The sequence below is a fragment of the Phacochoerus africanus genome, chromosome 4 (genome assembly GCF_016906955.1).
Source record: "Phacochoerus africanus isolate WHEZ1 chromosome 4, ROS_Pafr_v1, whole genome shotgun sequence".
In the NCBI taxonomy this organism is placed as follows: domain Eukaryota; kingdom Metazoa; phylum Chordata; class Mammalia; order Artiodactyla; family Suidae; genus Phacochoerus; species Phacochoerus africanus.
The window spans coordinates 100,509,083-100,533,307 of record NC_062547.1 but is presented as its reverse complement, the minus strand read 5'-3'; the positions used below and the strand labels follow the sequence as shown (position 1 = coordinate 100,533,307).

At 41.5% G+C, this 24,225-nt stretch overlaps 1 protein-coding gene and 1 long non-coding RNA gene across 4 annotated transcripts in view; one reads left to right on the top strand and one right to left on the bottom strand.

Annotated features, from left to right (window-relative positions):
* The window catches only part of FAM172A (family with sequence similarity 172 member A), a 416,065-nt gene extending 409,029 nt beyond the window's left edge, over positions 1-7,036 (top strand). For all 3 annotated transcript variants that reach the window (XM_047778292.1, XM_047778289.1, XM_047778293.1), the window contains one exon: positions 753-7,036. In XM_047778292.1, coding sequence (XP_047634248.1) covers positions 753-895 — 143 coding nt within the window. In that variant the 3' untranslated portion in view covers positions 896-7,036. The remainder of the gene's footprint in view (positions 1-752) is intronic.
* A 99-nt stretch (positions 7,037-7,135) lies between these two features.
* On the bottom strand, positions 7,136-10,253 carry LOC125124340 (uncharacterized). The gene is made up of 2 exons (XR_007134273.1): positions 10,123-10,253; positions 7,136-7,490 (listed from the first exon to the last, which is right to left on the bottom strand). It is a non-coding gene; the product is annotated as an uncharacterized LOC125124340 (long non-coding RNA).
* Positions 10,254-24,225: the final 13,972 nt, after the last annotated feature.

Genomic DNA, 24,225 nt, shown 5'->3' with positions numbered 1-24,225 from the left:
ATACATGTTTAAAAAAAATTTAAAAGCCGTTTAGGACACTCCTAAACTTGAGTATCTTTTGAATCTGATCCTTCATTACACATCCCCGCAATAATTTGGTCCCGGTGACCTCGCTGAGGCAGTCATGTCCAACAGCACAGCTTCCGGGAGAAGCAAGAAAAATCCGACTTTCTCCCTTCTCTTGGGAAGCAGAAACGTGGGTGCTCTGCGGTGGGTGCAAGAGCCGGATTCCGCGCGCAGGGGAAACCAATCCCGCGCGCGCCGAGCCTGGGTAAGTGGGTGGTTTCCTGGCGGGAGAGGGAGTGGCCCTTCCCGCCCAGCTCCTCGATTGGCCCGGAGGGGCTGAGGGGGCCGCGGGCAGCGCCTCGGGCGACCGCGGGGAAGGACCGGCGGCGGCCGCGCGTCTGGCGGGGGGGACAGAGAGGTTGTTGGGGGCTCAGGCCGGAGATGCGGAGTCCAGGAATCGCCGCCTGGGAGACGCGAGGTCGGTGGGCAACATCCTCCCTCTGAGCCCCGTGCGCCAGTTGAGCCCTCAGGTACAGGTGGCGTCCAGAGAGGACGGGCGGCGGCCGGGAGACGCGCGCCCTGGTGGGGTGGGGGCTGGGCTCGAAGGCGGGGCGAGGTTGGGTGGAGGGCGCGGGCTCCGAGACGGAGAACTGGCGGCCGCGGCCTCCGCCGAGCCTCGCGGTCCCATCCCACCTGCGCCCGCACCAGGCGAGGCCACCTCGTAACCGAATCTGTGCATTTTGCAGGCACCGACCGTCACGAGCTAACTTCCTGGAAGAGCTTCCCGTCTATTTTCAAATTCTTTACCGAAGCCTCTGAGGCAAAGACCAGTTCTCTCAAGCCGGCACTGACGCGGCGCTCCCACCGAATAAAGCATGAAGAGCTGTAAGAGGAGAGCGAGCGAGACGGGGGAGGGGAAGCCGAGGAAGCACACTCGAGCATGCATCCACACGTCTCCCCACCGCTTGTGGTCGGCGAGCAGACTCCCAGCCCCTCATTAGATTGTTTTCTTCCTAGAGCACAGGGTCGTGATATATACATCTAAATAGCGTTTTGCATTATTTCTAGATGAGTGCAACTGTCAAAGCAATATGGGTTCACTGGTCGTGCTTCCTGCGGGCTGAGCTTGGGCTTCGCGCTGCCCGTCAGCGCGCAGATTAAGGCTGACAGCGCCCTGCCCGGCGCGGCCGGCGCGCCTCTAATTGCCCTGAAGGAGCCCGGGCCGGCGCTGCGGGGCGAGCGGCGTCCGCGCGGTCCTATCGCCCGCAGCCGCGCCGCAGCTCTTCCTTCCCGGCCTTCCTTACGCCTGAATCGTGTCCATCTTTTTCCTTCTCCGAACCGAAGCAGACTTTTTATTCTAGACATCAAACTCTCACTTTAAGTAGGTTTTTTGTTTTTTGAGGTTTTGTTTGTTTGTTTGTTTTAACTAAAGGCATCTTATGCCTTTTTTTTTTTAAGGAATTTCCGTGCCCTCCCCCCAAAGTCAAATTTAAATTCTGAACATGAACTCCATAATGTACTGGGTAGTTTGGGGAGGGCAAGTTGTTCTTTCCCTCACGATCTATTTTCATTTCGAGACCAGAAGAAAAAATGCATGAAAGTTTATAAAGTACCGAATCCACGTTATGGCTGAAAATCCTTGCCAATTGAATATGAGATTTTACACAAGTCTCTAATTTCAGAAGAGGTTGTTTAAACTAAAACGGAATGATGAGCAAATTTTTCAAGTATATATGTGAAATGTTTCACTTTCAATGGAATTTCCAACTTTATCATTAAGTTGACTTTTTAAATATATAATGTGCTTTGGGTGGTGTAGTCATTTAGATAGCATACTTAACTTTTGCTTTTTAAATCTTAATGTGGAAGAAGTTTGTTGTCTTTTTGTTGTTGTTAATTCTAACTTGAGTGGTCTATTCTGAGCCTTCATGAAGTTAGACCTTTTTAGGGATAGAATTTTTTATTGCCATCAGGAAAATGAACCTATATGCTCTCGAGCCCTTTCCTTCTGAAAGGCCAAGTGGGGCTAAAATGATTATTTTTGTTTTCTGCTCCAACAGAAAGGCAAAGACCTGGTATGAAAGACTTGCTCCTCTCAGTCTAATGGTATAATTTATAGTAGTCCACTTCCTCTGTAAGGTATTGTCCTACAGTTTCAGCAGTTAAGTATTTTAATCCACTAAAATCTGGCCAACACTGTGAGATATGAAGTAAAATAAGTTAAGATTTTACTGACTTTTAAATTCAAATATTAAATCTTAATTTTATCAATATTTTAATTAGTTGCAGGATTTAATTACCTAGTGAAGATTCTGTTTCTAATAGATGGGGATTTGAATTTAATATTTTTTCATCCTTTTTTAAAGTGTATGCAACAAGATGCCTGCCTTATTTGAGGACATAATAAAATGTACCCAAAATGACTTATAACTGTCTGACTCCTCAGAAAAATAACTTAAAATATCTACCTTATGGATAAAATGTTTTTATACTATGAACCTGTCTCAGCAAGTTTTAAAACTAACAATATCTGTGTTTGGTCCACAAGTGCATTAAGTAGTTCTCTTAACTTAATGATGGTAAATTAAAGTGATCTTTTTTCAGTAGTCTAATATGCATATCTTTTGATGTTATTTTAGCAGAAACAACATAAGAGGAAAAATCAAAATGTCATTTCAGCCAACTCCTTGAATGGCTTAAACTGTATAACCCTGGCAACATCAAGCATGTTGGTCTGCAACCTTTTCTAAAATTTTAGAAGTAATGGTGAACTGTGTAAAATGATGTGCCTTCCATTGAGAGGATTTGAGAATTGATGTGGATTGAACATATTTTTCAAAGTGTTATAAATTGTATGTTGTTTTCAGCATATGAAAATGTTCACTGGAAACTAATTTTATTGCATTTTTAAATCAGCATTTGTACAATGCTCAACTTGTGAAGCTTCTGCACCTGAATTAGAGCAAAGTAAATACACTCAGCTTATAAACCAAATCCTATTCCTTCTCTGCAGTTTCCTTACCTCTCTTTCTAAAAAACCATTACTTGTAGCTAGAGTAAATCACTGTTTAATTGCCTTTAATACTTTAAAACTGCTGGGTTGTTGGGCTTTGTTTAACTATCTATAGAGAGCTATTTGCAAACTTAAGTTGTGTAAATGTAATTTCTACTTGTGGATCTGAGCTATTGCAACCTAGAGAGAACTAGGCAAACCATCCCAGACCTCCAACTGATAAGTGATAAGATTCCTTGTAATGTAGAATTTTTTAACCTGTAGATTATGGGTTTGTTGGTATCAATATAATATTATATTCATCTCAGTTTTCCTGGAATAACAATGATCAGTTGGTAGTAGCCCGGCCTGCTTGGACGCCTCAAGTGCTAACAGTATTTCTGTTCTGATCTCTCATTTGGATTTCTTTAGACAAAGTTTCAAGAGAGTAGAGGTTTAAAGTTAGGAAGTGGATTTTTTTTTTCTTTAATTATACAGTGAGTCTTAGAGCAGTGGAATGGGAAGCAAGGAGTTGTTGCTAAATCTAATCAAAATAATCCTGTTAAAACTTAAAAGCCACAAACATATTGGCTTTGGCACTTTCTAAAGGTACCTAAATATATAGCCGTTAAAAGTTTTCATGGATATTTGAAGAGGTGGGGTGGGAAGAATCTACTTGTAATAATTGTTCTTTTCTCAAGTTTCTGCCTTATGCTTCAACTTGGAATACATTATCGTTTATACCAAAAAAAGAAAACTAAAGCGCAGGAGTTTCCTATATAATATATATTTCTGTTTACTATTTTAAAATAAAAACAACTTTCCCAACAAGCAGCGGCGTTATTATTCTTGCTCAGAAGTTCATTTAATCACATATAAAAGTTAATAAAAGCAGAAACTTTAAAAGAATGATGGGATGGCGTTTATCAACATTTTAAACCTTATAGCTGCTTATTGTTACTATTATTGTTGCTCTAAGATAGTATCTTTAACTTCAGTGGAGTCACTACTTAGCTTGGAACCTTCACAAAGCTAACATTTTTTAAGACATTTGTTTTTAAGGCGAAAGTCTTTACAAAGAAATTTGGACCCATTGTTAAACTATAATTTTATAAAATAGACTTTATATGGCAAACAAATGTGTTTTCCAAAAGGAGTCTAGTGAGATTAAATTGCTCCCAAATCCCCATGTAGGTCCTTGATGTATTATATCTAATCTGAAAATATCTTGTTTACATTTATCTTACAGCTTTTCCTTCTTTAAAACCTCCTTTGACAAAATGTTAACTATATTATCAATGCTAATAAGTAAGATTTTTTATTCATTTTTCTCTGGATTATCTCGAATTCCAGTCCAGGCACATGTGTGTCTCCTCTTGTAATCATAGTCTGTAAACTGACAGGTTCCTTTTGGTGTCTGTAATCCTGGTTCATTTAAGAAAGATTACTATTACAGAAAGTCTAAAAATTTCTCAAAAACTTTCCCTGTGCCTCTGTAGAGAAAAATGTCTTTAAATAAATGTGAGATTTTCTCATTTTTTAAGTATGGGTGAAAAAAAAAAGGGATAATGGTGGTTACTTTATGATTACTTATTAGAAGCTATAATAATATAAAATAAAAGACTCCAGGAGGCACTCCCTTTCAAAAATTGAATACTTTCCTTCCTTCCTTCCTTGTATAGTGTGACTGAGTGGGAGTCTCTTGAATTGTTCGTCTTCCTTTTATCTAATATTCTATTAATCTCCAAAAAGATCAGTTTGAGTCTGGGAAAGGGTTTTTAATCAACACTTCACAGAGCTTAAAGCTATCCTACCTAAAGCGTCAGCTTTGTTAGGCGGTTTTAGATTTAAAGCATTGCAACTGTCATGCACTGTACTAAACTAAAGAATGTACACCAAGTGGAAGATGTTGAAAAGAGGAAAATAGCACAAAGTCGATTAACGGAGATTCGAGAATAGAAGTAGCCATCAAAGCATTCCAGCGTTTATCTCAAAATCTATGTAGGGTTAAAAAAAAAAAAAAAGCAACAATGATAGTTTTAAACCTCACTCTTAGGAGAGATGAACGTTGATTTAATTGATTCATTTGGATCGATGTTTTTAAAGTTTCACACCACTGATCTTTCATGTAGTGGTGTCTTTAGCAGTCTGTGGTCTGACATGAGCCTTCTCAGATTTCATCAGTGAGACTCTCCATGACATCTGAAATTATGCAACAGCCTATGCAGTGGCAACTTTGGAATTGGGAGACCTTGATGCCAAAGAGCATGGTTAGGCTGAAGAACTCTGTGTTAATTCTTAGCATAAAAAGGAGTGGTAATTTTAAATGAACCTCAAAGGTTAAAGTCGCCAAATATTACGTAGTGGGCTTTAATTGCTAGATAGGAGAAAATCGTGCTGAAAGTTTGACCATTAAGTGGATATCATGCAGTGACCAGTGTTTTCCCCTTGAATGGAAAAAAGCTTGAAAATGGAAATTTGACTTAATCCATAAGACCTTCCAGGCAACTTTTCCCAGTCTTTTGCCTTGAGATTTGTGAAAAAACCTTTCACTATATTCTTTGTATTGTTGGAGTTGAGTTCTCTTTGAAACAGACATGAAACATGTTTCTAGAACATCTAGAGAAGCCCTGCATCTTTTTTTCCAGATCATTCCACTTTTTCTTCCTTGGCTAATACAACGGGTAATATGGGAGACAGTCACAGGTAAAATAATGTTGAACTGTACTTTGTAGCCAGCCTGCAGTACCAATACAAAGAATCTGAAATAAAAAGACAACCAACACCCCAAGAATGATATGTCTCTTTTTAAAGTTTACAATTTGAATAATGAACTTGGATAGAAACTTGGCAGGAAAACAAACCATGGCACCATCACATCACCAACCATTTTCACTTTTCTGTCCAATTTCAGAGTGCATGTGTTTGTGAGTATTTCACTAGATCAGTGACAGCTCTTTATTTGCATAATTATATGCTCTGGTCTGAAGAGAAAACTAACCCCCAAATTTCATGGGTCACCAAACTGCAACAATCAATGTTTTATCACGTATGCTAAGCAAAATCTAAGAAGCTATATGAAGTTTCTTGGGGAGTTTTTACTCCTCAGAAAATTAAAGAGTTTTCCTCTCCTGAATAGATTTAAAATCTTTCCAAGTTCTTTGTAACTGAATTCTGTTTGAAGGCAAAACTGGAGATTAACATGTAGATCTGGATCTTAGACTCACTAGCATTACTTCAAAGTGGCTTAAGAAGAGCAGCATTTTTGGGACACTAAACCTTAAATTCTAAGTAATGTCCATCATGCTATCAGGAAAAAAAATTATTGGCCAAATTATGATTAGCCAAAAATGAAGTCCGAATTAACTATGATTGAATATAAAGTTCATTTCCTTCTTTGAAGTACTCAGGGTTTTTTTTTTTTTTTAAGACCTAATTGAAAATATGTGTGTATATACACACACACTCACACACATATATGTCTAGATGTGTACACACACATCTAGATATGTACAGATCCATTCATGGGGGGGTACATATGCCCTTTCCACCAGAATAGCCAACATATACAGTATGTGTATGTCTTTTCAGTGCCAGAACATAGTAAGTACTCAATATATGTTGGTCACCAGGAATGTTTGTAAACTGTTTTTTTCTTTTAAATAATTTTTTCGTGTTCAAATTCTGCAAGGCATCAAAATAAATATTTTTGAATGTGCTTCAAGTTCATTTGCATCTGTAAATTCTCTGTATGTAATGTGTATCAGTATTTAAGGTTGCCTTTATTTCATTAAAGAAAAATTGATTTAAACTATTGGTGTCTTGAGTTGATAGGCAATGTGCCAGACTTGAAATACAGTAGAACATAGAAACACATGCAGAGAGTAACTGTTTGTTATGGAGTTATTAAAAATCTTAGGAAATGTGCTTTTACCTAGGTTTTTAAGGAATACACTAGGTGCCATGGTTTAACTCTACTGTATTTATGTATTTCATTTAAAAGCATATTAAAAGCAATGCATTTTATTTAGAATGATCTGTGGGTAATAACAGTTTTTTCGAATCAGGTAATTTACTGTTATCAAGAAAAGCATTAGAGAAAAAGAAACATTGAGCTAAAAAATTTTAAGAATTGCATAGTTTGGAAGTATTTTATTCTCTATCTTGGAAAAGGATGAGAGGTCTTTAGGTCAGGCATCAGAAACTTCCTAAAATATTCTATTATTTCAAGTGAAAAAGAAACCAGCCTCTCCCAAGTTCTTAATTAAAATTGAATTACAAATGGAAGACTCTTTCTCTTTTAGTGCAAAAACTTAAATGTCTGCTTATCAGGAACACTGTCCACAGTCACCACGTCACCTTGTTACTGTCCTTCTGAAATATTCACCCAATTACACTCCTTCTGCACCACCCCATAATCTACCTCCCCAGAAATTGCTGTTTGGACTGAAGGTCTTGGATTCCTCGGGGTGAAAATTCCTCAAAACTGAACCTGTAAAAACAGATAAATAAATGCAACTTTAGCACTTTTGTCAAACAAAATGAGTTGGTAAGCAAATGAGTTAATGATGCTCTCTGACCAAGCAGTAAAGACTGAAAAATAAGTAGAACTCTTCTTGATCACCATTTAAAGAGTTATGGGTTGGGGACCTGTGTGCTTCTGAGATCTATTTGCATTTTATTTTAAATGTATAAACTCTTAAAAGGAAAATAATAGGCAATATGTATACCTAAGTACTTTTTTTTTTTTTTCTCTATTTGACCTTTGTGGGAACCTTGTTCTGAGTTTCAGATAGGGTTCTGGGTTTTCTCCTCTGCCTGGGACACAGAAAAATCTATTATTTCCCACAGACTTCCACACATGAGATGACTGACCCTATAGCTGAAAGGGCTATGCTTTCTCTTTTTATCATTTTCATTTCTTTTTGCTCAAGTACCACCTAATCCCACTGTGTCTGAAAAAGGCATCTCTGATTCAGTTCATCTTTGTGTACCTCCAAATAATATCCCAAAAGCTTATTTTCTTTTTGTTTTCTTTTAACCATAATTACATAAATGGCTTTTGTCCAATAAATATTCCAACCTTCTCAGGATACTTAATCAGGATCAGTCAACTGAAGGAATATTGATAATTTGTTGTGGTGGTTTGGGTTTGGGGGTTTTGTGCAGTGAAGGGAGGTTGTTTGGGGTTTTTTTTGCTTCACCTCAGTAAATTACTTAATATCATCCCTTGGAATAGCCAGGTTTAAAAATAACCCTAGCACAGAGTGTCACAGTTTGGCTTTCATACAGTTTCAAAAGAAAACCATTAAAATTGCATTGATCTCTCAAATATTGATCTAGTGCTTGATATCAAATATCAAATGAGATGCTGTCAGTTGCTGCTGATGATTATGTCAGCCATTTGAATCCTTGTCCCTTTCCTTCTCCACTGTCACATAGATTCAAGTTACTGAGGCTAAGAGTTTTCATGTTAACACAACTAAGGTAAATTCTTTTCCTGTTCTTCCACATTTCTGGTTTGACCAAACATAGTTAATATTCTACCTGAAATTTTATCACATAATTTTACATGTATATGTATTTATGTATGTATATATACACTAGTATACTTTTTGTTAAAAAACATATTTACACACATGTTAAAAAAAAACCTGTGTGTGTGTATGTGTGTATATATATAAATATATATATATATATATTTTTTTTTTTTTTGCAGAAGTGTGATTCACCTGCTAGGTAAGCTATGCTTCTGTTTAGTTCTTTATCCTGATTTTGAAATAATTTCTATCTGCACCTTTTCTTCCTGGGCATTTGTCTTTTAAGAAATCAAATTTGTTTTAAGAGAATGCAGTTTTTAGAGTACCATTCTAGAACTTAAAATGAAATCAGCCATTTCAAATTCTCACACACACACACACTACAATAGGTAAATCGCTCTTTTTATTCTTGCTAACAAACATATAACTGCAGCATTTGGTCAGTGAGGAGTTTAGAGAATTACTTAGATGAAATTGGACCTATGTATTTTTAATACTTTTTCAATAAACTCATGTTTTCTAAGGCAAAGTCACGCTGTGCTTTTGTATACTATCAAACCTCGAAATAGCTAAGTGCCTTCGGACATGTTTAAAATCTCCAATCACCTTTTTTCTTTACGCCTTCATCTTTGTATGTCAAGAATTGATGATTACATTACTTTGAAATACTGGAACACTTTAAGGAGGAAACCATCCTGTAATAACCAGTTACCGCTGCTGTCTGACTCAGCAGTGCTGACTGAGAAACAGGGTAGAATGCTCATGGAGTGCTGTTAAAATTGTACATCCATATGCATATTTTCCACATTCACGGGGAGAGAAAAATTCCCAGCCGCAGGAGTTCTCGGTTTTTCTTCCCCCTTTTACATCTAAACTCGCTTTGGGTGCAGCGAAAGGAAGCCGCGTTCTTCCCAGCACCATGGACAGCACCCAGCGCGCCCCCTTCCCTCTCCCCTCCACCAGAACCCCGAAGTTCTGGCCCTCGCTTGATTCCTCTTTCCGACCACTCCCTCACCATAGGAAACTGGCACATGAAATCTTAGGATCTGAGCCCAAAGCGACAATGGGTTTAAAAAGAGTGCAGTTTGTGGGTGGTGAGTCTTGCTTGCTCCATGCCCGGTGTTAACCACAGTGCCCCAGATTTGACACACTATTTGCCTGTTCCCAGAATTTGCATCTACTGTATAAAGAAAGCAGCGCCACACTCAGTCATTATTGCGGTAGAAATCTCATACTCAAAACTTTTCTTTGGTCAACTTTTACCACCACCCCTTAGTTGACCAGAGCTGTACTCGCACCGGATTAAGAGCTCTGTACTGTGAGATTAGCAATGGTGGGATGAGATCTCAGTCGCAAAAGACTTATGTCTCTTGAAGTACGTCCAGACCCACCCGGCCCTCGGCCCCATGGCTCTGCGCGTGGCTGGAGCCATCTCACCGGTCGAGTGAGCCCAGGTACTGATTAATTACTGCCCCGAAGCAGGTGGCGGTGCAGCGGGCGCCCGGGGCCAGCAGCGCGCTAAAGAGTCTGACAGCAACTTATCTGACAGCATTAAAAGGGGGGCGCGTCTGGATCGGTACCCACCACCGCCTTTCTTCCTAGTTTCAGTTCTCAACTCCAAGCTCCAAATTTCGGCTCGTCTCTCTGTTTGGCTTTCCTTTTTCCTTTTAAGCAAAGTACAATAAAAGAAGATGAATTTCGTGTGGTGTCTTTTTCATTGCATGATCTCCCTAGCAACATTTAAGTCACCACTCTTAGGACTAGTTTTTAAAGATTTCAAATTGCACCTTGCTTTACTGAAACTTGCTTCACTTGTTGAACTTTGAGTAAAATCTCTCCCCTCCCTCTGGACCCTATTCTAATCATCTACTCTCTTGAACTTTGAGGACGAAAGTATTACTAGAGCAGGTGAGCCGGCCAAAACCAAATTTCTATTAAATATCGAAACTGTTCAAAAACTGTTTAAAATCAACTTAATCCAACTTCACCAGAAAGGGCCAGGAGAGTGAAAAGGGGAGAGAACTCTGCCATCTTCGGGTTTCTTTCCTGTAAAATAGCTGCAATAAACTGGTTGCAAAACTGCTTTCATGAAGTTACACAGATTACAATACTTTTCAGGATAAAATGACTCTCTATTTGGCATAGTATTACAATGAAAACTTTCCATGAATTCCTCAGTTTAGTGGCAATTTAGCTTCAAAACACTGTATTTTTGTATCCCTTAACACACAAATATTTTATTCAATATTTCATAGGTTAATAATTTAGTCTGTTTTCCCATACAGCGCTGCTTACATAAAATCTTTGCTCCCTTTTTTAATATGCAAAATCACTGCTCAGTTATCCCCGAAGATTTTTTTTTCCTCATAGTTTTGGTTATCTTGTGGTCTCAAGAGTTGTTTTATCCAAATCCTAAGACAAGTCCGTGCTAGAATAGAAACAGCCAGGAGCTATTTTAATCAGCGACTGGACCCTCCTAGGAAAACTAGGGAGATATAGTGTGGCAGCTGAAGTGTACAGGGTAGCAAAGGGGACCTGTTGAATAATAGTGACTTGGAGACTCACATATTCTAAACTGGGATTCACCTCCCAGTTTTGAAACTATAGCTGAAATATCTCCATAATGTCTGAATGTCTTTGGTTGGTATGTTGGGGAGGGGGGAGGGGGAGCTTATTCTATGAAACAAATTTCCATCTTGGATAAATGTATATTTCTTTCTTACCTTTCAGAGGTTCGGGAGCAAGAAAAGGGAATCAGGTGCTCAGAGAAGGATGTGGGGCTTTCCTCTGTTAGGGCAGGGGATTTGTGGAGATTTGGGTGGAATAGAGAGCATTTACTGAACTCCTGGGTGCCTAGTACTTGTTCCATCAGTCAGAGTTTGGGGGGACCTCTGTCCTTCACTGGAGATTTCCCTTATGACCTGGAGACAGGGTGGCTAAGATCTCTATTTAGGTATTCAGGAATTTCTTACTTAAAAAAAAAAAAAGTGTATTCTTGACATAGTTTCAGAATGACTTATTCTAAGTTAATCAGAAACTCCCAGACCTGAGTGACTATTTCAGGACCACTTTGCCAGGGAAAAAATGAGTATAAGAAAACTAATTTTTAAAAGATAAATCAATCAAAACTCTGAGTGATACTGATTAGGTCCCCTGAAAAGAGCTTCTCCAATGATGTTTGCTCACCACCTGTATGTGTTCAATGAAACTTTAAACCATTTTACAGTATAGATAACCATTTCTCCCCTTATCCAAGTTTTTCCTTTAATTCCAATTCCACTCTTCTAGAGGATTGCTTCTGTCCTATCCATTTTTTCCTCCTTCAAAGTCTTTTAAAATAAGTTTTCTGTCTCTTGCACATTTGTCAATGTCAAATATACACTGCCTATTTAAAGAAAAGTGTGTATTTCCTATGTTATAAAAGAACAGCCTTCTTTATTTGGTTTCTTAGAAATCAATAATCTCTTAAACACTTTCCAAGACCCCTTGGGGAAGGGAGAAATGTAAACAATAACTACCAAACTTCAACATGACAGTATTGGTTAAAATCTGCAGGATGATCATTCGAATGAACGTAGGTAATAGGGAACAACTTCGGACTCCCGAGATTACATAGGAAGGTACCGAAGCTGTCTGATGCCAGGCTCCATCCTCTACAACTTGTCCGCGGAGATAGCTATCTTGGAGAATCTGGACTTAATTCTAAACTTGCTTACAAGACACCTTCATAGCTGGACGGGTTTTCAAATAACTGAGCTGGGAGATGGATGGATGACCCCAGGGAGGTTGCAAAAAGACAGCTACCCCCATTAAAAGAAACACCATGATCTCAGTCTTTTCTGACATAATTAAAAGGCTTGGGTAACACTTTTCTATTTTGTCTCATGCTGTGAAAAAAAAAATCGCCTACTCCTCTGGTGAATAAAACTTTAAGGAAGCTTTAAAATAAATCCAACAGTTTAATTTCCACTTTGTAAAGTTAGTCTGTATGTGAAGAAATAGAAAAGGCATTAGAGCAACTGAGTTACACATTAGCTATCTAGTAGTTTGACGTTACAGAAATCACCTAGTTTTCAACTTACCAAACTTTTAAAACTATGTATGTTCCCAGAAAATAATACCTGATTGAATTAAATTTGCAGGAGGTTGTAAACTCAGCTCTCAAGAAGGTAATAAAATATATGAAATCTCTCAGGTAAACGGTTGGGAGGGATTTATAAGCGTTTGAGGATCCGGTGATCCATCGGAAACACAGCTTACTCAAATTTGAATTTTCATGATCAACTTTCCACCCTGAGAAAACAAGAGCCATTTGCCTAACTTAATCTGGAACATATGTTTGCACCAGTAGCAGGCTTTTTGGTTTGTGGCTGGGGCTGATCAAGTTGTAAATTTTCCGCTTTAGGTTTTCAGCGCCTGCTAGTTTCAGCCTAACACCTAAAGAGAGACTTTGCCAGGTTCCCCACCAAAGCAGGCAAGGTTTGACAAAAGGTTTCCAAACCACCCATCTCTGAGCGTTATTGATTTTCCTAAAGATAGAACATTTCTATACAAATTAGTTCTCTAAATCCTAAAAGCAAGTAACAAGTTAAACTCTGTTTTGTTAAAATGTTTGTAAAATATCTGTATAGGGTTTTTTTTTTTTTCCATTTGCCTTCTTCATCAGCAACCTTTTCTTTAAGGAACACACAATGGTATGAGAGCGGTGGTGGGTACTGTGAAAGTGACATCTTCATTCAACAGAACAATATACAGGTCCTTTTGGCTCATCTTAATGTTTTCCATCAGAAACTTAGAACTCTTGGTTTTTCTGCCTCTTTGTGCTTCAACACAAAGGAGGTTTTTGTTTTTTTTTTTTTAAGTGTTTTTAATATCTGAGAAGAATCACCTAGTGATTAAAATAAATATACATTAGAATTCACACATCACCCTTCACAAGGTGTATGCTATCTTTTATTACTAATATTAAAACCTATTTCCTTGTGGACATGAATTTCAGTATTTGGGCTTTAAACAAATTATAATACTTTTAAATCAATGAATGCCATACCATAATGATAAATGACAGTAATAAGTTCCCTAAAATTAGCTTAACTTATTCTGAAATGGAAATGGGTAATAGTGGTGAGAGCTGAGGTGGACTCTAGGTGGTAAACCTCCAGGACTGTAAATAACCTGGACCTGCTGATTTACCTTCCTTCTGAAAATCTCAATCTGATTACTGGAGGAAAAGTTACTAAAGTCCTTTTTGAAATGCACCAGAATGAGTAACTGAGCCATAAATGTGCCCTAAATTCAGGTGCAGAGTTCCACTAAAAAGTTTATCATTGGACGGATTAAGATGGGCAGCTCCCACTTGGGCGCTGCCTTAATCACAAAGTGAACAAGGGTGACAAAAACAAGGGCAGTAATAACATTACCAGCACTGGGCTAATCAAATGCCCACAACTAGTTGAAAACAACGGTGCTAAAAAGCCGCTTTCATTCTGAAATGGAAAGTCCTGAGATACCGAGCGCCATCTAGCAAGCAAAGTTAGAATCAAAGTCAAGCACAGAGCACCGAGCGACTGGGGAATTGGGAAGTAAGGGAAGACTTCAAGATGCACGCGCTACGACTTAACCACTGGCCCGGTCACACCTGAGCGCAGTGTTACCTGCAGGTTTCTGCTCTTCGCCCCACAGCCAGCTCAAACAGACCTAACTACTGAGGTGAGACAGACCCTTTCTGCCTCAAGCGAAGGCTAAAGGACAGCTCCTCACAGGGTTGCTTATTGTCTTTAATTAGAACAAGCGGCCTTTCCGATCCCACCACCCCCACCTCCAAAACTAGGGCAGTATCCAACTAATTCTGCACCTTGCTCTCCAGATGGGGACAAAGAGCAGTGCCTGAAAGGCTCACCTTGGGCTGACATGACTCCCAGGGCTTCAACGCGGAGGAAAGCACATCGCTGGGAAAACCTAGCAGGATTTGAGAAGTCATTCTGAGTTTACAAGGCTGCCCAGACGTCTCCTGACAGGCAATTCGAGCTATCTCTGAGTGGCATAAGACACAGATTTCCTTAACAAGCCACGGATGGTCATGGAAACTGAATGCTGCCTTCAAAATATAAATAATATAACTCTATTCTTCTCTAGGCAACCGGGTCTTTGATATTTCCTTTGGCTGAAGAAAAGTCAAAGGTAGCCAGGATGCTGCCAAATAGCCCTGTTAGTTTGTAGCTGGAGGGGGAAAATAGCATTTTTCCCATCTTCTAGGTTTCAATAATGTTATCTAATTATATGAATATTCTGTAGAACTGGGCTAACAAAACACAACTTCTGAGACTGTGTAAGAAGAAAGTAAGAAACAATTTGCTAGTTTCAGTATAGGCAAAAACCCCATATTTTTCTTTGAAACCAGTCAATCTGAATTCAAAAGACCAAGGGGTTCATCTCGATAACATGGATAACATGTCTGCTTTCTAAAGTACTTCTCTTTCTGGAATTTCATTTTAAGATGGGGGGGTATAGAATCCAGTATACATACATATTAGCCTTAAACTGTACCTAATTTCCTACTATTGAATATTGTCTTTGTTATAACTCATTGATTCACATTGTTCTTAGAATACAGAGTCAGAGCTTGAGTTTTCTATTGTTCTGTCCCCTGCCCCTACCCCTGCCCCCACTCCACACATACAAATTTTCCCAGTGAAATTTTAAAAACACACTTAAGACCCAAACAAACAAAAACCCTTAGAAATGAATATTCAAAGATTCCAGTTGAGTTTTAAATGCTACTCCAATCTCAGGTTTGCTTCTCAATGAAAACAGGCATAATAGATATGAAATAACAATTCTCTTTATTTTCAACTATGCCATTTACCTTGCAAAACAACCACACTGAGAATAAAAGAAGGGTTAGATAAGAATATACCCAATGGAAAATATTTCCATTGGTTATAGCATTTACCAAAAAAAAAAAAACCACAAAAAAACCCACAAAAATGATAACTACCCAATAAACCTAAGCCAATAGAGGATGTCAGAACTTAACCAACAATTTACAAAACATCTAAAATATTTCTATGAAGCCCCCTTGTCTCCTTAGGTGTGAAAAACGTAGGTAAAGATCTGAGGATGGAAAGTAGATACAATTCTCACTGACTCTCTTTCTCCTCTTCCTCTCTCAAGTTCAGAGAAGTTCCCAGGCCAGTCTTGCCTCTGATCAGAATAAAAATTTAACTTTTTATTGGTGGTGGTATCTGGTTAAATAGCACATTTCTCCCATCAAGATCTTCTTAAACCTGGAACCTTCTCCTAGACAGGGTACCCAGCTGTTTAATTTAACATTGATTTATTGCTTTTAAAAGTAAATTTACACACATGCCAGCAGCGCTCCGTTTTGTTTCCCCAGACTCTGAGATTTATTTTCTACTTAGCGCTTGTCTGACAAAACAATGTCCTTTAACTTTATTACACATCGATGAGGAAATCTGTCTTATTTTTGTTCAGATTTATTGCTGGGTTGCTTGTGGGGAGTTTTGTGATCCAGAAAGTCTGAGGTCCGAAAATAGAAAATTAAATAGAGTTGATCACAAAATAATAGTCAAAATCTAGAATATGGCCCAGCATATTCTGACCTGCTGGGGGGCAAGGTGGAAGGTAAAACTCCCTCAGTGAGCACAGGTACTCCAGGAGTTTAAAAATTACTTTAATGGGCAAATAGCATTTCAAAGTGAAGTAGCCAGACCTGGGTGCTGTAAGATCTTGAAGTTCTTGGTTAAAATGTAGTTGGAATTAGAAGGCAAGGAGGTACATCTGCATGACCCCCAACCCACGGTCTTACCTCCGTGCAGAACTCCCAATTATCACATGTTTGTGATGACTGAGCCCAAGGGAATTAAGATGGACTTTGAAGCAGCTTTTACGGTACACTTCATCTACATTTGGGTTTTCTTTAGTTCTCATTAAAAGGGCCACTTTCTTCTTTTCATTGATATACTGTCTTTGTGTCCTTCATTTCACACTCTTTAAAAAAGTTCTCTCATCAGATCAAGTGCAAAAAAGGAGGGATGACATAATAACCATCATAAGCATGATAACAACAACAAACAACTGGTACTGTGGATTTAAATCTTTTTTTTTTTTTAAAGAGTTTTCTCCTCTATGAGACATGGTTCTCCAGCAATTTTTTTTTTTAAAAGCTGGGGTTGAGAATGGAGCTAAAAAAATTGTTTCTAAGGTTAAATTATAAATACAAGCAGGCTTTAAAAATTGGGGGGGGGGGGGTGATGAGCTTTCCTCTCCCAACCTGATTTCTCACAGAGGTATCTAACACCTTAGAGGTGTTCAAATAAGAACACTCTCTTTTCTAGTAAAAAGTAGAGATGTGACAGGTTTTGTTATTGGGGTGAGGGAAAACTTTGTCAGATATTCCCTTTTCTTTCCCTGTCCCCTTTAACTGAAGATCCCTGTCTGAGAGTTTGACTTCTCCACTCTGGTCAGTGAGTCCACAAAAACATGTTAAAATGTTTCAATGATTTGTACCAAGCCGAGAAGATTTTTAAAGTTAATGGATCTCTTCTTTCTCCTGAAACACATCAAGACACGTTTGCACACTCACTTTCTACCTTTAAAAAGGAAAGGAAAAGAAAAGAAAAAAGATCTCTGTCTTTAAAAGGGGGGAGGGGGAGTAACTGCGAACCCTTGAAAATTCTCCTATTCATATTAGGAGCTTCTCCCCCGCCCCCCTCCCCGTTAGCTCTTTGAAAAGGAGTCCTGTCACTCAGAAAGGAGCTATTTCTTCAACCTCCTCCCCATCCACCCACAAGCCGGCCCCCCTCAGCCTCCCAGCCTGGCCCCGGCCCTCCCCGCACACACAGTTTCTTCCAAGTGCTTTTCAAGTAAGAGCCGGAGAGAGGAGAGGTGCGGCTTCTCCAACGCGGAGCCAGACAAGTACTTCTCAATCCGGCGGAGCGCGGCCCGGCGCAGCCAGCGCGAGGCCCGCAGCGCTTTTTATGTCAAGGAGCCACCCGGCACCCTGGGTCGGCCGCCCCTCCCCGCGGGGTCCGGGATGCCGCTCTCGGGCCTGTCACGTGCCCGCGCCCCGCGCCCCACGGAGCCCTTTGTTTAGCCCCGGGCGCCCACGCGCGGCCGCCGGGGCTGGGTGGTGCCCGGCAAGGATGCCCCAGGCTGATGCGGGGCTGGCCCGGCCCGGCCTCCGCTCACGGGGACTGCCCCGAAACATCTTGGGCGGACGCCCCAAGCACTTGGCAAATCAAGATTCCAGGCACTTTGGGGAAAAAGGACCGGGGCCACCCCCCGTGTTTCAAACCAAAGGCACAAAGGGGGGTGAGGGGCCCAGGGAGGGCGCGCTCCGCACAGGGGTGTAACCACTGCGCTGACTTCCCTCCTCCTTTCCATTCCGCCTCACCAGTTTCTCCTCTTTTTTTCTCTTCTCTTACCCTCTGCCACGCTCAGAGGCTCAGTGGGTGGGAGTGTGTGTGTGTAAATGTATTTGTGTGTGTGTGCGTGTGTGCAGTTAGGTGGAAATTTCATAAGAATATGCTCAACACTTATAAACTTGCCAGGATGGGGGAGTATGCTCTCGGTAAATGCACTGGTGGGAGAGTTTAAGCGACTTATTTGGGAGGAAATAGGGGGTCAGATTTGGTCTAAGTGGAACATCTGCAAAACATTCAAGCAGCTTATTCAACAAAGAATCTAGCCATTTATTGTAGAAATAATAAAAAGCCACTAATGATTATGGTTCCCACCCCTTCCCCCAAAAGGCCAAATCCTAATGAAATAATTCAAAGGTAGGCCTCATTTCCTAATAGTGGAATTAAACAACAACAAAAAAGAGCCCAACTAAACTTTCCAGCTCTGCCTTCTTAAGGGCCTGGGAACCTTGCTGAGAAATTAGGTAAATAAAAGGCGAGTTGGAATTTCTGTTGAGCTGAGGCTGCAGTGCCCGACCTGCACATAGTTCTGCCTTGATATGCAATTAAATTACAGTAAATTCCCCTTTAAATAATAAAATTCGGAAGACTCTTCAGGATTCGAAGATGTTTGGGGTTAAGTGGCTTTTAAACCGTCAGTTTTTAAATGGTTTGTGCAATGAATACGCTACCTTTAAATCCTAAAACCATTATAAATATGCTATACATCTGGGTGCCAGTTTATCTCTCCATATTTCTTTTTAAAATGAGGAAAGCATTCATAAAAAGCTACTTGGCACACTTTATTTTAGGAAAGCAGATGTTAATTTTTTCACGTATCATTTTATGACCAAGTACATGTGTAACGTTGGAAAGCATCCAGAACGCCTCTATTATTTGCTAAATGACTGTTAGTTGAGGCATATTATCCTCAGCCTAACCATGGTATAGGTTATATCAATAAAGTAAACATCTGTGATTTTTTTTAAAACCAGGGGATGGGGGTATAAAGAGTTACTATAAACGAGGGAGGGGAGAAAAAAAGAGTTTGGGTAGGAAGAGCACACCTGCGTTGTAGCAAATAGGATATTTATATTGTTCGGTGCAAAACAAAGTCCCTCAGTCGGGCACTCGGGGATATTTACATGGCGGGAGATAAAGTTGAAAGCCTTTCCCGGCGTGCCAAATGGGATTCTCCCTGTGGCCTTCTGCGTGGCAAGATAACAGGTACTGAGCGCTCCTGGCGGCGTCGGGCCTCCTCCCGCCGCACCCCCTCCCCCGCCAGCCAGCCCCAGGCCCAGCCGGAGTTGAGCCGGGCGCTCGGGCTCCTGGAATTCCCAGGCGCTGCGGAAATTTCAGCGGGGTTCCCAGCCTGGAAATCTGCTCAGGAAGCGTCCTCATTTGCCCTGCGTCGCTCGAGGACGCCGGCGCCCAGGATAAGCCAGTGGCGTGATAATTAATGGAATACAATATTTATGGTCGGATGTATTGACTCTGAGGCAAGCGCGCCGTGTAGACAGTCCGTGGGGGTCTGACAAACAGGGGGTGAGTGAACAAACATAATGACCGGAGTACTTATGTCTATCCGGTTTACTCACTTAAACCCAAGGTATGTAACATCATGATAAATATTAATATCCACCTAGACAGCCCCGCCGTCCTCCTAAGCTCTCCCTTCCTGAGCGCTGCCCTTTTCGAAAAGGCCAGAGAGGAGGTTTTTAACATAAAATGCTGCAAATATGAAAAATAGGTCACCAATAAAATTGGTCTCAGCATGGAGCGTAATTGCAACAAAGTGCCGCCGAGTAAAATCGAGGAGTGAGCTGGCTGAGGCGGCACAGTCGCGAACCATCTGGTGTGTATTAAAAGTGGTGCTGTAAATATTGCTGAGAGCTAATGCATTATCGGCTTCTATAAGTGCACAGGGCCTGTAAGCTTTCCATATGTTAGAATATGTAGATCGAGGGAGAGTAGAGAAAGGTGTCCTATCAATCACAGGCTTCTAAAGCATTGTTTTGCCCACTCTTTCTGGAATTTTTGGCTAAAAAGTGTGGAACAGTCATTCTCATTCTCTCTTCCCCACCCCCTCTTCCCTTTCCCCTCTTCCTTCGGTCCGCTTTTTCTTTTTTCTCTTGCTTTCTCTCAGCTCCTTCCTTCCATGCCCTCCTCCTCTCTTCTTTCTCTCCAAGGGGATAGGACAGGCATTGCTGACGTCACTTCACATCAGTAAAAGAGAGTAACTGTTTCAGAGAGAGGGAGAAAATATTCATCTGTTTTTCATCAGTGCTAAAGTTTTGCCTTTTTAATAGAAATGAGCTGCCCAGTCTGAGTAGTCCTGCTTGGATGCTTTTGGGGGTTGGTTGAAGAGATTGGGAGGTGTTCATCCTATGAGCTGAATCATCCTGTAAGTAGTTCTAATGCCAGCATCAGTTCCAATAAATGAAACTAATTAAAATAAGATGCAAAGTTGATGTCGTCTAGAGAAGATTTCACATCCACACCTTCTAGGCAACTTTTGCCAAGGAGGGTGGAGGGCTTCTAGCTCCCTGACACTTCTGCTTTGAGTCCTGGAACTTCTCTCCTTCTCTCTGGTTCCTCTCTTCATAATTCCACCCCCCACATACCGAAACCACCACACACAGTACAGCTAATAATTTTCCTGCTGTCACATTACTTTTCTGGGGAAAACAGAGTCCTCCTTTTCCTGATGATACCCCACATTCAAGAATTTACTATAATTACCCCCCTTCATTTCCTCCTTGTCCCCCCCCACCATATTCCTCAGCTACACATTTTTACTCAAATCCTGTGCAAAGATATTTCCCTACATTGTCCCACAGATCCTTTCTCTCTCCCAAAGTTGTCCTTCTCACTTTCATTCTTCCTGTTCCATGTCATCCTCCCTTTCCCCTTCATCTCCTCCTCTCCCTCTTGTGCACACACAGTACAAACCTCCAGCACTTCCAGTGTGGATAAACCTGCTGGTCATGACAACCCAAGTTCAATCAGCAAATAAATAAAACTCTTACTTTTTTTTTTGCTGCCGGCTGCATTCCCCCTCCGGCCGTTGCCTCCTTTAATTATAGGAGCTATATTTCTTCCCTGGGAGACATTCAAGGGGATTTTTAGTAGGGAACTCCTTTCTGCTGAGTTATTTTGGAGCCAGGACCAGTGAGTGAGTGGCCCATACCCAGAGGCTTTGAGTGAAGTGCAGATTGAGACATATCGAGTTCCCTCTAAAAGGATCATTTCATGTGGGAGGTTGGACACAAAGTTTGCACTCGTGACTGGCATTCCAGTGAGAGACATGCATATTTTAAAACAACAAAGCAAGCTAGAAGGAAGGCTTAGGGGAGGGGAGAAAACTTGGAAAGAAGTTACTAAGTGACAAACATCTGTCAACATGGGATAATTTGTACACTGTGATGTAAAACTATCTTGCCTCGTTTGATGGAGTTCAAGGCACAGGATCTAGGAGAGCAAAGTGAAGACATATTTACTCCTGTGAGATGTGGTGAAGAGACATCCCCCCCCCCCCCCCGCTTTGGGTGTAAGGTGATTAAAATTGCATGAATGAGTATTATTTTTAAATACTCCTTAGAGTAGTAGAGGCCTCTGAAATTGCTTAGTTCTGATAGTTAATGCAAAATTACATTCTATTTAATTTTGAAAGATGTGCCTTATTTAAACAACGAAGACTGATAAAGGAGCAGGACCTTTATTATAGAAAGCAAAATGAATTTTATCATAACAAAAATCAAAAGCAAGCCAAAGAAAGACAAGAAAAAAAAAGCTCAAGCAACCCCTGGTTGCTATATTCTAGAAATCTTTAACTAAGAGTACCAGCTTTACATGTGTATGTGAGCCAAACATATAAACATCCACCTCTCTGCATGTCAACAAGGAGACATGGCAAAATATTTTCAGAGGATTTTCTCTCTCATTTAAACTTGGAGTTTCGACAAGCATGTTACACTTTGAAAGAGAAAAGCAAAAAAGTTTCTTTTTTTAGGAGGGAAGTTTTAAAAAGCAGAGTCAAAAGAACAGGCAAGATCCTGGCACGTCTTTTTTTTTTTTTTTTTTCTTTCTTTCTTTTTAATACCCAGAATTTCCAACCACATGGAAGTTCAGGCTCCAGCTTCCGCCAAGAAATCTTTTTCTCCTCCAGATATGAAGACAAAAGGAGAGGAGGCCTGGTGGTGAGCGGGATATCTCTGTTAGTTGTCAGCGCAGGTCCATGGGTTAGGAATGCTAATGAGCCTCTTGGCCAGCTGAAGACTCGGTTCTCTCTCGCACACCCTGACGCGCACACACACTCAGGCTCATGCATGCCGACTGACAAGCACACAGACAGAGGCTCGTGCACGACCCTGTCTCCCTCCTTTTTCCTCTGAGCCCAGAGATCGATCGCTGACCCCACCGTTGGGCCAGCGCTTTATTTATCTAGCTGCGCAATGATATTATCAGCCTTAAACGTTATATACAGCAAATGTCTTCCTAAATCAACACAATAGGATAGCTTGCAGAGACCAGCCTGGTCTGTCTTAAAGAAATCCCTCGCTATGTCCTCTCTCTCTCTCTCTCTCCTCCCTTACCCACACCCCTTCTCCTTCCCCTCTTTACAACTGGGGATATTTTATATGCTGGACTTGGGGATGTGACCTCTTGCTATCAGCTTGGTGGGAGGAGGCCTTATCAGACTGGGAGATGGATAGACACGTTATCCACCCATCACTGTGATCTCCATCAAGGGTTCCCTTGTCAGTCGGATCCAAATGCCTAGACCTACTCTATTCACATGATCCGGATTTCTCAAAATTAGGGTAGAAGAGAAGGCCAGGGTTGGCGCACCGAGTGTGCAACCTTGCACCGTGTTAATTGTTTTCTTTCCTCTCAATTACATTCATAAACCTATTTTCTGCATTGCATGTTATTTCTTTGTGCTTCAAAATTGAAACCACGTGCAGCCTTCTCCCCTCCGCACACACAATAAATGCGCTGCCCCCCTCCCCCAACCCATCACACAACTATTTACAGCTTGGTTACTCACTCCGCACTGCGGCCCCGGAGAAGAAATTGGCCCCATGGGACTAGGTGAGGCTTTGTGAAAGCATCTCTCAAATCCGTATCTCGAGCCCCTAACTCGGGGAGAGGCTCCTGGACTCTCCTCCCGGGGCCTCCTCCCACCCCCTCCTCGCACAGGTGGTTGCGGCTTACTCTGCGAGAGCTAGCGGGAAGGACATCCAGGGAGAAAGGCAGCTCCACAGTGTCCGGCCAGGCCCACCCGCTGCCCGCCCCACACCCTGGCCCGCCGGCCGGCAGGGGTCGGCGGTGGCGGCGAGCTTGTCTCTGCTGGCCCCTGGTCCACGAGTCCTGGGCGCAGCAGAAACCTCATAGGGCGCGGCCGCTCTCCTGGGAGCTCCAGACCCAGGTCCTCCCAGGCAAAGAAGTCTCACCATAAATAAATAAATAAATAAAGTCCAAAAGGGGGAGGGGGAGCTGGAAAATGGATTCGCTGACAAGGAGAGATAATAAATGAGAGGCGCTTTCAGATAGATATCTCAGACGTGAAATTGCGCCCAGCTGGTTGTGTAAGCAAACAAATAGTTTCATGTTAGGAACTCTCAACTTGTGGCTTGATGAATAGAACACGACAGAGGTAAATGGGTCTTTAACTCATTTAGGAATACAACTCTTTGGCTTTCCAAGTAAAAGGCCCAGTGACGCCACGGATCCTGAGCAGGCCTTCTAACAAGAGTTTTATTAGTTCCCACTTGAGTCTCACTGCATCCCCTCACCCACGCTCCTTCACGGTTCCCATTGCAGAGACGTTCAGGTGATTTGTTTTGAGGAATAGAGGAGCTTACCGAGGTGATTCCGCCACTGTAGGAGATAGAAGGATTACCTACGAGCCGAGGAGAAGGAGGATTTTTTAAAAAATAAACTTTTGCACGCTCCAAGCAGATGAGCTCAGGTAGGCTTGGGTGGAGGGGCTTCCAGATCCCCAGCGCCCCTGAATGCAAAGCTGGGCGTAGGGGCTTCCAGGAGCTGACCGAGAGACCCTTGGCGGCAGCCAGAGACCGTGAGCCTGAACCGATGCGAGGGCAGAGTCGGGGAAGCCCAAGGTTGTCCTGGTGGCCGGGAGGGAGGCCCATCCCCACTCCTGGCTTCCGCCAAGGCCTAGTCGCAAGTTGGGATGTGCATGTCCTGGCAAAGGTCGTATTTAGACTCCTTTGTGCCAGTCCTTGTCCCTCCAGCGGTGGAT